The following is a 13,854-nucleotide window of genomic DNA, read 5'->3' as shown; positions in this document are numbered from 1 at the left end:
AAAAAAAAAAGAAAAAGTACAAGCTACACTTCTATTGAGAGCCAGTCAACTGTTTAAGAAGCAGTTACAGGGAAGTATCTGAAAATCAGGGCCAAATTGGCCAAACTGCCCAAATTATTTCTGCTTCCTACTTTCTGACCACCCRATGTGTTTAACGCACAAACCAAAATAGAGGATGAGTATTTTTTGTTTTTCAATTTATGCTACTGCTTTGAGATCATTCCTGGACATCTTGGCAAATAAGACCACAGGGGTGCAATGCTGCTGAAGACCTATTTTCAACCAGAAAAACAGGCTGACTGAACACCATATGGCTACTGCTCAGAAGAATTATTGTATTATTTCTTTATATATATATATATTTTTTTTTTAAGAAATGCATGTCTGAGTTAAATTGCAGTTTCAATGACATCTGTTCACTCCATACCTTGCCAGGACCATCGCCATACACACAAGAGCGCATGACGCAAGTACAAGGACACCACAAGACTGAGACCTTCCAAAGGACCTACCAGCCTGCTCYTGACACTGCCCCATAGCAATTTGTAAACACAGCAGCAACCAGAGTGTAGCTCCTTCTCCTTCTGCCCAAATACTGTGGTATTCTCTACAATTCCTTCAAGTGACAGCTTTTTAGGATTGAGTGATATTTCACACAGGTTAYCATTTCTCATTACTGAGAGATCAGCACTACTTGTCTGCACTTTCTAGTCAGGATCCCCAGTAGCACAGTATTTTGGTGGTACATACAATTCTTCCCAAGTTGCAGGCAGGAAAGAGGCAAGGACAAAAGGCAGTGACTTACCCAAGGGGATCCTCATGCAGAGCAAGGCTAGACACAGCAGAATTAGTTCCCAACTGCATGTCCTAAACACAGGCTCTTCCCTTTTTGTTCCTGTCCTTTATAATCCTGCTCTCTAGCTGCCTTCCCTTGGAGATATGCCAGTTCCCTTGGCATATCACAGCTTCTTCAGCCCTTATCTCTGCAGAAACCCTGATTCATTCCCTTTCCTGGAGTTTCCTTATCAGAGAGCAAGAAAGCCACTTGTTCCCAGGCTGCCTTCTGCTTTCTATACTGAYATTATTTATTCACAGATTTGCCATCTTCATTCACTGTGTTATGCTCCCACAGGTGACAGCAAAGCCGGTGCAGGTTCAGTTCACTTTCTTCCTGGTCCCAGGGACACCTCTGCAGATAGCATCTCTTTTAACTGCTTTCAACTTGCAGCCTATGCTCACAGTTCAGCACAGGTCCTGTGCTGCTCTTCCTCTCAGTCCTTCTTAATACTTCCAATTCGTATTGCTCCAACATGTCTGAACACCAGTCACTGATCGGAACTYGAGGTAGGGTTAAACACAGCTGAAACAATCCCTAGATAAAGTATAAGACTCAGGAACACACACAGACAGGTAAAAGAAAGCAGTGGGGACACTGGCAGTCTCGGTGTACCACCTACCCAAGGGAGACAACTGGGTAGCAGGTATTAACAGAATCAGTGGAACACAGTGTAAACAGAAGTACCAAACCAATAAGCATGCCAGGGCTTACAATTTACCTAAGCAACAGACTGAAAAAAAGGGATGAAAACGGGGGGGGGAGGGGTATCACCTCATAAAAAAGGGTATCAGTCTGGTAAGAGGAAAGGGGAGAAGTGAGCCTGTGCTCAACCAGGATGATTAAGGCAATGTGCATTCTATGCTTTGTGTCTTCCAAACTATCCAGTTTCAGGCTGCAAAACCCACAGAGTCCTGGGTGTCACAGTACGGTTTGTTTTCCCTCTTTAAGCTTTACAAAAAAGTAATTAAAAAAAAATCTGTGCCCATGCCAAAGGCAAAAAGAGGGAAAGAAAAAGAATTCTGGAAGAAAATCCTCCTTTAGCATAAGAATTTTTGAGCATGTTTGTATGAAGTTTGCATTTGAAGTTTCAACCAGTGYTTTTAGAAAATACTAGAAGCCCAATATAAACTCGTGAAAGTAACTTCTACAGAAAATGTTCAGATGAATGCTGATCCCCCATGAAACTCTGTTTGGATTTCAGTTTACACAAAAGCAATCTAGGATGTAGACTGAACAGATAGGCTTATATTCAAAACACATCTATTGAGCTCACGGCACCCAATTTTCACATCTTCTTTCTGGAASAGCAAGATTTACCTGTGGTCCTATCAGGTAAGCTCAGAAGTTGCATGCTGCCTAGCTGCAAACTGAGGTTCTGAGAAACGGAGAACCAGCAGACCTCTTGGTGCAACTGCAYTTCCTGAACAGAGCCAAGTATCAACTCTGTTGGTGATAGAAGTGATAGTGTTTTCTTAGATCAACACTGACCAGTCTTTCCCTGCAGATGTTGAAACAAAATCTTGCATTACCTTCTCAGGGAGTAATGAAGAAGGGGCAACTTAGGTTGAATCAAGCTGAGAGGTGAAACTGCTATACCAATTACCATCGAAAGGGCGATCAAATCTTAGCACAATACCACAACCTACACTCGTGTTTTCTTTCCAAATCAATCATGTAACTTGAAAAAAGTTTATTTAAAACTTGCTTGGATTTTCCATGAAATAGCCTATATAAGTCAATAGAGGCTGAAGTGCATAAGTCTGTATCTATATTATCCTGATTTTTTTTTTCAGTATCTGTATGACACAATGAGATAACCATCTCCTTCTACCATGCCCACTGCTGGATCTTGCTTTGTCTGTCCATCTCCTGGCAAAGTGACACGGCAAAGAGGTGGTGAGGTCCATTCTCTGTCCTCCAATGTAACTGCTAGCTTTAATCACAGAAAGGATTACTTTAGTTACACAGAGGCAGATCAAGATTTTCCACATCAAGAATGGCAGTAGCTGCTTCCACCTGAATCTAAAAACCCCAAACTCAGTCAGAAAACAGGTAAATAGAAAGTAAAAACTTTCTAAAAGTAAAATTGGCTGATGTTTAAGAATAAGAACACTTATTTCCATTATTACCCTGTAATTCCTTAATTTAGCCCTTTCATTTGACAACCTCTGTCAGTCACCCAAATGAACTCTACTTATCGTAAAGAAAGTTATTTATTCTTCCATTTAGCCAGTCACATCCCAGGGTTTATCTATCTAGAAATGAGTGACAGAAATTTAATTAAAAGATTTTTTTTATTAAAAATCAACATATTTATACATTTGTACATTCCACATACTGCTGTATATGTTCACCAACATAACCATTAAGCCAGAAAGCATTAACAGTAAAGATTTCCATTTGAACTAACTTACTGCAGTGGAGCTTCAGTTGCATAATCAGTCACACATTATGTCATTAACCTTTATTTTTTTTCTCCTTTTCTCTTTAAAAGTAGCAGCACATTTAATAATCAGTGTTGACAAGGCATAAGCCCTAAAGTGTTCTAAAGCAGGAGAAATATTATTAATTAGTAAATACAGGCAACAGGAGAACAGCTTGATGAAAATGTATTAGTTAACTGCCTGTAGTATTATAAACAGTAGGATGTAATAAAAGACTTAGATCTACACTGAATAAGAGAGAAGCAAATTGGGAAGAGTAATAAAAATTACTTAGTACAATTGTATAAAACAGTATTTCTTAAAGTCATTGAGGACAAGAATCCTGCAAAAAACTTTTTTTTTTTAATAAAGATTAAATAGAGTCAGGATAATGCTTGTGTGTTYAAATACTTAATAAAAGTTTCAGAAAACATATCCATATTCTACCCTACCACCTTTCTATAGCTGCAGATATTAGACTTTCACATTGTTCGTGTAATAAAGTGACATCTTATTGAACAGAGACAGATGGGCCTGAGGAGTCCATCCAGAATTCAAGATTTGCACCCATGTCAATTAAACGATTAAAAAAAAAGTGACATTAACCAGATAACACAAGTTGGAAGGTACTTTTGCAGGTTGGGAGTAGCAGGCAGTAAAGAGAGAATTTCAGTGTAGCCAGGATTTTTGTGCCAAACTTAAGCCACCACAGTACAGGCTGTCTGAAGAAGTCAGTTTATAGATACATACTGTATACTTTCTCTAACAAAGTCATGAGAAAATAGCAATTTTTTACAATCGTCATGCTTGTAATGTTACTGACATGATGCTCATCTCTTTAAATCAGAGAAAGATCCAACAAACTACTGCCATACTCTTAGAGCCGTTTATCTTAATTTGAACAGAGGCAGATTCTGATAAGCAATGTCCGTCATATTTTTCTTCCCTTTTTGCCTTAGAGGAAAATACTGCACAACATAAACACATTATAGATAATTTTTATGACAGGAAGAATGGAGATGGGAAAGGGGGGGCAGAAAGGGGTTTAACCTGCACTTTCTGCACCTATTGGCCACCATAACACAGAATGGCCAAAGACGACAGTTGCACAATTTCTGTAATCAGAAGTTACAAGTTAAGTAAACATCTCTCAACATTTGCAAATGTGATGTGAGAGACTAACTTCATCTGTTACATCTTAAATCACAGATATTCTGTCACATTAAAAAACCCAAACAAAAACACCTCCACTGCAGTACCATTTCAGTTTCCAAACTCTAGGCAACAAAGGTGAGGGTGCTCACTGGAAGAAAAGCTTAGCGAGACGAACTAAATGGCACAAAAGATTCATGAAATCACTACAGCAAAAGCTAAATTAAGAAGAAATACTCTCATTGAACCTTTTCCCCAAAGCCATGTCCAAAACAACACATCCTAACCAGAGAGAAAAAGACTGCATATCAAGCTTTAAACTCCCAGAGCACGATTCCACTTCATTTCAAAGCTTAGAACATGATCAAAGAAGTATTCCTCCTTTCCTGCYTCACCTCCTTCCTGAATCCAGTCAGCAATTAATAATTAGATTATCATTCTGTTACTACAACTGTAGGCATATCAGAACAACTTACCTAAGCAGCAATGCTGGCCCAGGACTGCAGGCACACAAAACATGAATTAGCAAAATGACAGTTTAAGGGGAGGAGGAAAAAATGGCAAAAAAATGTAATGTAGAACCCTTCCATAAGGTTTCTGATGATAAAATAAAGGCCACCACGCACACTGATGTGGGCAGCCACCTCCTCCTGTGGAGTCTGATCATAGCTATAAACACACTGGAGTTGCCCCTTCACTGCCCCCTCTCTGGCAAGTGTCCTACCCACCTGGCTGCTCTTGCTCTACCAGTTCTTCACTTTTTCATTTTATTACTGCAGGCTTTTCATATGAATTCATCCAAATGAGTTCTAGTACAAAACTTAAAAAATAGGTAAAAATGTATGAATTAAGTGTTAGTATTTGTTTTTTAAACCACATTTCTGGAGGGTGTAAAATAGTTAGATCCCTAAACTTAAACATTAATTACCCTTTAGGACATCTATGATTGCAAATGTGCTACTTTATTCCGATTTCTGTATTTGTTCTGTATGTATAATTAGATACGAGTTATAGCTGCATTTTAGCTGAAATACTTATTTAGAGAACATCAAATATTAATGCCACACCTTCTTACACARTAACAGTTTAAAACCTTACCTTGTAGTCTGGAATGATATGAGCGCTATTCAGCTGCAGTACTAGTTGACAAGTTCACCACTACCTAGTGGCTAGAACTAGCCTTAACCATGGATAATGATGTTTGTTTTATTATGTCCTTATCAAATAGAAACAAAGGGTATGCTGAGGATGTTTGCAGCAAAAGAAAATATTTTCTATGAACTGCATGCTACTATACACAAAAGGTTTATCAGATCTTTGTAAAGTCAACTTCTCTCTATCAGTCAATATTTTGAGTATAGGGAACTGTAATTTCTCTACTTCATCATTGCTGTTTGAATACAATGTTTAAAAGCCAGAAACACAGACAGAAGATTCTGTTCATATCAGCGTAACACAGGAGAATCACTCATGCCAGAATTCAGTCAAAAATGTCCACAGATGTCCTCTTTTTTGGAGCTCTTTTTACTAAACATAGCTCACATCTTAGTAGAAAGTGCTAACACTCCTTACTTCAACTTTCCTACCCTGCACAATTGCTCTAATATCACACTCAGGAAGGAAGGAAAGATCCAAAGAACTTTTGTTTCCAAGACAAAGATATGGATTGTTTTTTTTCCTGGATGCCATCTGGTTGCTTCTTCCTGGATGCAACACTAAGTTTACAAGGCTGTTTCATGAGCCAGCCTTTCTGTAACAGGAGACCTATGCTGAGATTGCATCTAGAAGATACTGGGCAGCTATCCCATTTTGCTGAAAGTCTGAACTCCAATTTGTAATGCTAAAACAGCAAGCAGCCATACTGAATCTTTGAACTGTGTGTGTTGTTCAGTAAGCTTGACATTTATTACAGCGTTACAGAATTAAGAGAAATACTTTGACTTTTCAATACTCAAGTTTAATTAAAAATCTTTGTTTCTAAACCTCTCTTGTGGGAAACTGCCTCTTTTAAACTAATTGCTGTAAAAACAGTTAAATAGCATCTTGAATACTTATCAGGGCAGTAAATAAGTGATTTTGCTGTTGTTGAGAAGTATGTTATTAATAATTTTCAGTAAAATACACTAAATGCAGTAACACTGTAGTGCACCTTTGCAGTCTTCCCAATTAATTTTTCTCTTTCTGGGATTTTGATTGCACAAAGTTATCCACAAGTACTAATATCTACTCTTGTGGAGTTCCAGTCTGTTAAGTTATGTTATAGCAAACATTTGTCACAACCTGTACACTTACATATCAGCTACATCTTTATCCACCAAGAAAATTCTATAAGATCAGTTTATTCAACTGTATGTACAGTATCTTTGCATATTAATAAATAAATCAATATTAAAGTCTTTCCCCCATATAAAAGTGACTATAGTCTGACCAGACACTCTGACTTCATTTCTCTTTCAAGCACACCTGTGACTGAGACTATCAGTTCCCACTGAGTTTTTTTACATTAACTGTAAGAGTAGAAATCTAACAGACCAGTGCTTAAGTTTGTTAAATCCTATACAGCAGAGGAGAGGGRGAGGAAAAAAAAACACCCTAAAAAGTGCAAAAGCCAACAATTTGTAGAGCAAAGAACAAGTTCATAATATGATCCCCGGGAAGAGAATCTAGCCCAAAGGAGGACATGTTGCAGCCAGCATTGTAACCAGCACACATTTTTGTCTTGATAATAAGCTGCATTATGCCAGTTTTGTCATATAACATTCCAAGAATTTCAATTCCCATAGATGTCATCTCCACCTCTATAAATTTATCAACACCACRTTCAGTGCAAAGTGACATTTCTTAAAATAGCTGTTTGCCTTATCTCCCTAACGTTCATCTTTACTGTGAAGAAATGGCTCATTTTCTTTAATTGTTTATTACTATATACAAAAGAGCCTGTATTTGAATCTCTCCATTTCTGGTAGTGAATTTTCTTTTATCTACATTCATTAGAAAACAAGGTAAGTGGCCAGATTTCATATTTACTAGAGTCTTCCCATTAACCCAAGGGCTACCTGTTCAACTTGATTTATACCTAAAGTAGCTGCACATTGTTCTTTTTCCAGCCCACTTCCAATGGTGTAAAAGTCATGGGACCTGAAACATATTTCAAGTTTGATTGCTGGATTTGGAAGAGTGATGAGTCACGTTTGACTTCAGATGTCTGTCTGCAGCACAGTGTGTGTGGACCATACCCCCATTTGGGTATCTCACAAATACAGGCTCACAGAAGGGATTTTGGCACACCTGACAGACCTTTTTATCTGAAAGAACCACCGGAGTTCCTTTTTGTTTAACCTAAAAAGAAGAAGAATCCAAATATGAATATAGCAAGAAAGGAAGGGAAATTAGGAGGTAGTACAAGAAGATTTAATTGATACCACAGGTATAAGCTATTTCAGCTCCATCAACTGGACAAACGTGGTCAGTGATTGAAGTCATAGGAAAAGACTGTTTGAACTATTTAATTTGAATTCCACTTCCACATTCATACTAGTTTCCTTTGCTCCCTCTTAAGTACTGGGTTTTGTTGGTGGTGTGTGGTGTATGTGTTCACACACTGTGCAACTCAAAATCTGATGCAGCTTCCCAAACAAGAGCATGTGACAAATCCACAGAAAACTGAGCATTAATACATTCTTATCCCAGAATGATTCTGCAAGTTAAACTGTCATTTGAATTAAATAAATTTAAGAATTCACTAGGAGCTYTAAGCAACACAGCTCCAGCTAGAAGGAGAGTGCTTCGCAAGTGAATTTACTACTTTCAAAAGCTATTAGGGTAAGCTTGAATTTATGCCAGGTGCTGTGCAAATTTATCTGCAAATTCTGACAAGTCTCAATCCTACAAAATACTAGTTCAAGTCTGTTAAAATTTATGCAAGAGCTTCATTAATCTGGAAACCTTAGATTTATTTTCATCCAGTTCAGAAGTTCACAGAGTTGGTTTCTATTTTAAGGAATCCTTTTATTTTATAGGGAAAGTGTAAAATTTTGAAGTTTGAATTGAGCTGTCATAGTAATAATAGTGGCAATTAATAAAACTGCCTGGGACCTGAAGAGACAACTTTATCCTCTTATTTCAAATATCATCTGATCACAGTYGAGTGCATTTAAACAGAAAATTTAAAAAATCCTCCATTAAAATAAATAAAACAAAACAYCAACCTACCTTCTCGTGTTTGTAGATTAAATTTTCAGCTTGTGCTAATCCAAGTGCAATCTGAGTCATTCTTTCTGTATGAATGCTTTGCCTCACTGCTCCAGCCAGGAATGGGGAGAGGAGCTGTACTGACCAGCTGTCAGGCACTAGCTGCAAAACTAGAGCTGCATCAAATTCAGCAGCATTGTTATTCAAGAGATCCACAGCAGCCATAACTACTGCACAGTCTGCAGTGCCTGTATTTAGATATACTGACAGCAGCATATGGAAAAGCCTCCGTCTGTACTGCAAATCTCTATTCTCAGAGTTCCATATACAGTATTCYTCAGCAGCACCGAAGTCCTTTAACTCATGGACCAAGATATGCAAAGCTTTCTCATGTTCTTCTAGTTTTCCATATAAAATTGCACTTTCCATATGAAGATCTGTGCCCCGGATTTTATCTGTTAAGAAAAAAACAATACAATGTTCTGCTCAGTGGAGGAAAACATTACTCCCTTCCCAGAGTCAATGCAAACACACACCTAGAGCTCAATTCCCATTAACTTTGGAGAGTTCTTGGCAGCTATATATAGGACAGATAAAAGTAGTTTTCAGGATTGTGGGGGGAGGCAGTTGTCAACAACCAAGACAGATCCACAAATCCTTGAAAATTAATTCTTTAATGCTTGGCTATAGTTCACTTTATTTGAGAAACAGACTGCTTAATAAGAACTTTTAACTCTTCCATTTGCAAAGACTGTCACAAGTTACATGCTGAATGTAACAGCTTATATTTTTTTTTTGTATGATGATATTTCTTCTAGCTACCTATAGCATTGTGTGATTGGTGCAGTGGCAAACATACTATTCTAACTCATTAAATGTGTTAGTTCAAAGACAATGGAAACAGAAATGCCTTCTCCATTAACTTATGTATATTTGAAATGAGAGTAAGCCTACTGCCCTACACAGCTAGAAACCTTGAATCTTTTAGTTTTCTATCCTTATGAAGACTTTATTCAGCTTTCTGCTGGAAGTGATATATAGTTTTTATAACAGAGAAAACACATCTTACCCAAAATAAAGTGAATTCTATAGAGATCAGATTTCTGAAGAAGACTGCGTAGTTTAAACAACAGTTCAGTTGTTTCTGTACAATTATCTGATGCCACAGTTTTTAACTGAAGTATTGCTTCCAAATACAAGACAGCTAGATGGGTATGGTACTTCTCCTTCTACAGATAAAAATAGCAATGTTAACTCAGTTTACAGAGAAAACCTCTATAATAACCTATAACCACCAATAATACTTTGATGAATACATACATAGTTGCACAGAAATGTGTTTTAATTCATTTCCTTAGTTTGTTGAATCAGAAAAATCTTCTGTTCATGCCAACTGACAAATTATTCAAATAAGCAGCAYAAGACAAGTGTTCTGGGTTCTCTGTATTTCTATCTTAATTCTATAGATTTTTCTGAAATACAGATATGAAAGAAAATCTTTGTCCTAAACCATTCTTTGCCTTAAATAAAACAAGCGCTGTAAGTAGATTTTCTTGCAMAGAAGTTTTCCTTTGATGTTCAGCTAATGAAAGTCAAAGCTGTAAAATCTCTCCCCTCTGGAACACAAGTATAAASTATGCTGTGCCCTCATGTTTATTTCCCTTGTAAAATGAATAATTTCAATCTAATTCATTCTTCTCCATATTCAAGTGTGTTTTGACTTCCGCAATATATTTTGCGTAAGCCACCAGTAGTAGACAGACACTCTGAAAGTGTATCAGCAATTTACATATTAGCATAATGCTTTTTGCATTATTCACTATCACATATTAAGCAAAACAAGTTCATAATTTGATTACTGTTTGAAACATTCTCACTAAAGCATTCACAATAATCTAGCACTTTCTGAAGAGATCAGTTTAGAATCCAGCCTTTACCAGCAGGTAGAATCAACTTAATTATGCATCCGTTTTGTTAGACATATTCTRAAGACACTGTTTAACTAGTAGTATTCATTTGCAAATATTTCTGACATTAGAAACTAGCATTATTATTGGTCATGGTGCCATATACCAGAAACTCGAAAATATTTACTGCATTATTATTATACATTTGAAAAAACAATAAAAAGAAACCATTTATCTAGCACACACATTTCAAGGATGTAGCCAGGGAAATGGTCATCAGATCTGCTGAATTCTTTCAATATTAATTTCTTTGCTTTATTCACAGGTTAAAGTCATTTCTCCTGAGCTTAAAGCATCTCGTATCCAAGTCCYAAAACATTTTGTTTCTTCTATGTTATGCTTTACATATTGATAAAATCCAAGGGTAGAATACACTGGTGCCTATGAACAATGAACATATTTTTTGGACATTCAACTTCTGGAGTGGTTTGGAATTCTACAACATAAGAGGTACATGTCTTAATACTGTCATTTCTTCTTTGAATCTCTCCAGGACAGAATGACAAATCTACTTGGAAAAGACTGAATTAGCGATGTTAGTGTGTTACTGCCACACTGCAACAAGATTAGCAAWTTTTCAACCATCTTTCCATGGCTTTACCAGAGATCAAAAAATCAAGATTTTTAGAACAATAAATCGTTAGTCCTGTTATCTAGTGTGAGAAGCTACTGCATAAAATCTCAGGTGTTCTGAAACAGCTAACATTTAAAAATGTTTTCTAGAAATCAATATGCAGTCAATTATGATAGACCAAATACATTTTTAGGTTTCRTCTTTCCCTGTGTAGTTTGTAGGTGACCTAGGAAGTTTTGTGTTAATCAACCTCCTATTAAGGATTTACAGTTCTTAAGTGAATGTCCTACTAAGTAACAAAGCATCCCAGAGAAATTGACCTAAAAGTCTTAAACCACAGACTTAAACCTCACCAGTGAGGCAGAAAAACATGCAATAGTGACATGGAAGAACTCAGAGGAGGTAAGAAACTGTCTTACTATCATTTTCAAGTTGAAAAGTTAGTAATAGAATGTATTCTCAACTCCTGATTTTGTATTTTAATCTCAAAATCACTTCTTCCTTATTTGGAGCGTATCTGAAAGTCTTCAAATTAGAAGTAACTTCTTCTAGACATTGGCTTGTGTTTTTTTTTTGGTATTCTTGGAGGACTTACCTCTATTTTTCTTTCTAACACTAGATGTTCTAGATATTTAACAAGTGACTTAGGATATTTCTTAAGGCTACTGATGATATCATCTGGATTAATGTTGTTTTTTTCCTGCTCTTCCAAAGGCCTTTTAGTGAAAATCTGTACTCCAACCTAGAAAGAGTTAAATGCATTTAGGAAGTCAATGGCAATCCTTTTATTTTAAATAGCTACATAATGGCATTATCAGATTAGTTAGTACATTATTGAGAAAGACAAACAATGCAACCCCCCCCACCAAGATTACACCACTTGGTGCTTACTGTGATTTCACCTATCCCCACCCTCATTTCCTCAATCTGTAAGCCATACAACAGCCTATAAACCTTCTGTCAGGCAAAACTTCTACCTGTCTCAAGTGAGATGATCTACATAACAGCAGACAAAGATACTTGAGTCCTTTGCAGGAAGGAAGCATAAGTRAAAAAAAAAAAAAAAAAAACAGAATGCTAACAGCCTTAGCTCTTTGTGCATGCCACCACATTTGASAGACTTCTTTAGTGACCAAAACCAAGATTAAATCTCATCATTAACATATGATGACTGTGCTTTAAGTTAATATAAGTCATGTAGTGACAAGTTCCAGTAGCAGACACACTGTCTGCTACAACATAAAGCAATCCATTGGCATTTAACTTGGCACAAAACACTAATAGATATTACAAAATTGTATTTTAAATTTTGGTGGAATTAATATAATTAGTATAATTCTTGTTCTGAGGTGTTTCTTGAACAAGGCTATGTTACTTCCTAGTTACCGAGTTGCCTTTACTGCTGCTGTTTCTTTTAAAAGGATTTCAGTAATATAACCCATTAGGTTAACTTTTTTTTTTTTTTTTTTTAAGTTCTAAAAAGTATGATTAATATGAAGAAAAGCAAAAGGCACGCTGTATCTTTCATTGCTCAGAAAGACTTAAAACTGTTCTCAGAAGGAAAAGTGGCAATTACCACTAGCACATAAATTAACAGGAATTTAAAAGAATTAAGAAACTTGGCTGTTTACTTCAGTCAGTTACTATTTAATGACTACTAAATATTCTTCAAAAATGGTCTGATTAGCTAACAATGATACAAACGTTACTGAACACCCAAACAGTGTTTCAGACACAGTACTTTATATTTGTGATATTCTGGGAAGAAACATATCAATTACAAACCTCTTCATTTTTCTGTAAAACCCATTCAGAGTATTTCCACACTAGATCTTGGTCTGAGCAGAAAGTAAGGAAGTCCACTATGTATTCATAGAGATCTGAAYGTGTAGAGTCTTCAATGTCTCCATTAACTATTTTAACCCATAACTGCAACAAAAAAGCAGAGATTCAAGTGTACATAGRTATCATGCTTAAAACATTTATCAAGTCTTTAACTCAAAATGTATATAGTCTACTACTACTACACTTAGTGTTAGCCACTTGTACTTGTGGAATTAGGCAATCTGCATTCCTACAGGCTATTCCAGGAATCTCACTGTCATTAAATTCACACCACGTCTCCATTACAGGGTTTTCTTGTATGTGCCATATTCAGCTAATTCTCATATTGACAGCGACTGCCAGAACACTTCAAGAGGAGGTACAYTAATTGCAAAGAAAGCTTTTGATAATATTCCTTCAATGTACAGTCTACTTTTTTGTTTTCCGAATGCACAAACTTAAGGAAATAATRCAAAGATAACTTTAAAGAGCAAGAATTATGCTTATTCTGACTGAAGAATTTTAAAGACACTATAAGAAAGTATTTATTTTTATGTAAATCATAATTGGAATTGAAAGGTGATACACCTAACAGACCAGTTTAGCAGTRAACAGGTTCCTGAAAAAAGCATACCTTACATGTGACAAATATATACTTTTTTTTCCCCCCTCTTAGACCTTTGTTTTCTTACTGTCTTGTTTCTGCCGAGGAAATCACTGCTTACAAACTGACTTTAATGCATTTGACAAAGTAATTGTGATAACCATATTCCAAAAGTCACATAGTAACATAAACTACTAAAGGTATTTCATATCTTCTGAGATATACATGCTCTTAATCAGTAAAAATTTTAATAATTTTTTCTAGATTATTTTTCAGACAGG

The 13,854-nt window shown here is 36.3% G+C and overlaps 1 protein-coding gene across 2 annotated transcripts in view; it reads right to left on the bottom strand.

Annotated features, from left to right (window-relative positions):
• Window positions 1-3,126: 3,126 nt before the first annotated feature.
• TGFBRAP1 (transforming growth factor beta receptor associated protein 1) overlaps window positions 3,127-13,854 on the bottom strand; it is a 36,449-nt gene continuing 25,721 nt past the window's right edge. For both annotated transcript variants that reach the window (XM_085320778.1, XM_085320777.1), the window contains exons 8-12: window positions 12,931-13,074; window positions 11,741-11,887; window positions 9,674-9,833; window positions 8,626-9,059; window positions 3,127-7,752 (exon numbers count right to left, since the gene is read on the bottom strand). In XM_085320778.1, the coding sequence (XP_085176904.1) occupies window positions 7,564-7,752; window positions 8,626-9,059; window positions 9,674-9,833; window positions 11,741-11,887; window positions 12,931-13,074 (1,074 nt within the window). In that variant the 3' untranslated portion in view covers window positions 3,127-7,563. The remainder of the gene's footprint in view (window positions 7,753-8,625; window positions 9,060-9,673; window positions 9,834-11,740; window positions 11,888-12,930; window positions 13,075-13,854) is intronic.

Source organism: Rhea americana, unplaced genomic scaffold (genome assembly GCF_003343005.1).
Source record: "Rhea americana isolate MKP2758 unplaced genomic scaffold, rheAme1 scaffold_66, whole genome shotgun sequence".
Taxonomy (NCBI): Eukaryota; Metazoa; Chordata; class Aves; order Rheiformes; family Rheidae; genus Rhea; species Rhea americana.
The sequence above is the reverse complement of the archived record's forward strand: the minus strand, read 5'-3'. Positions and strand labels throughout refer to the sequence as shown.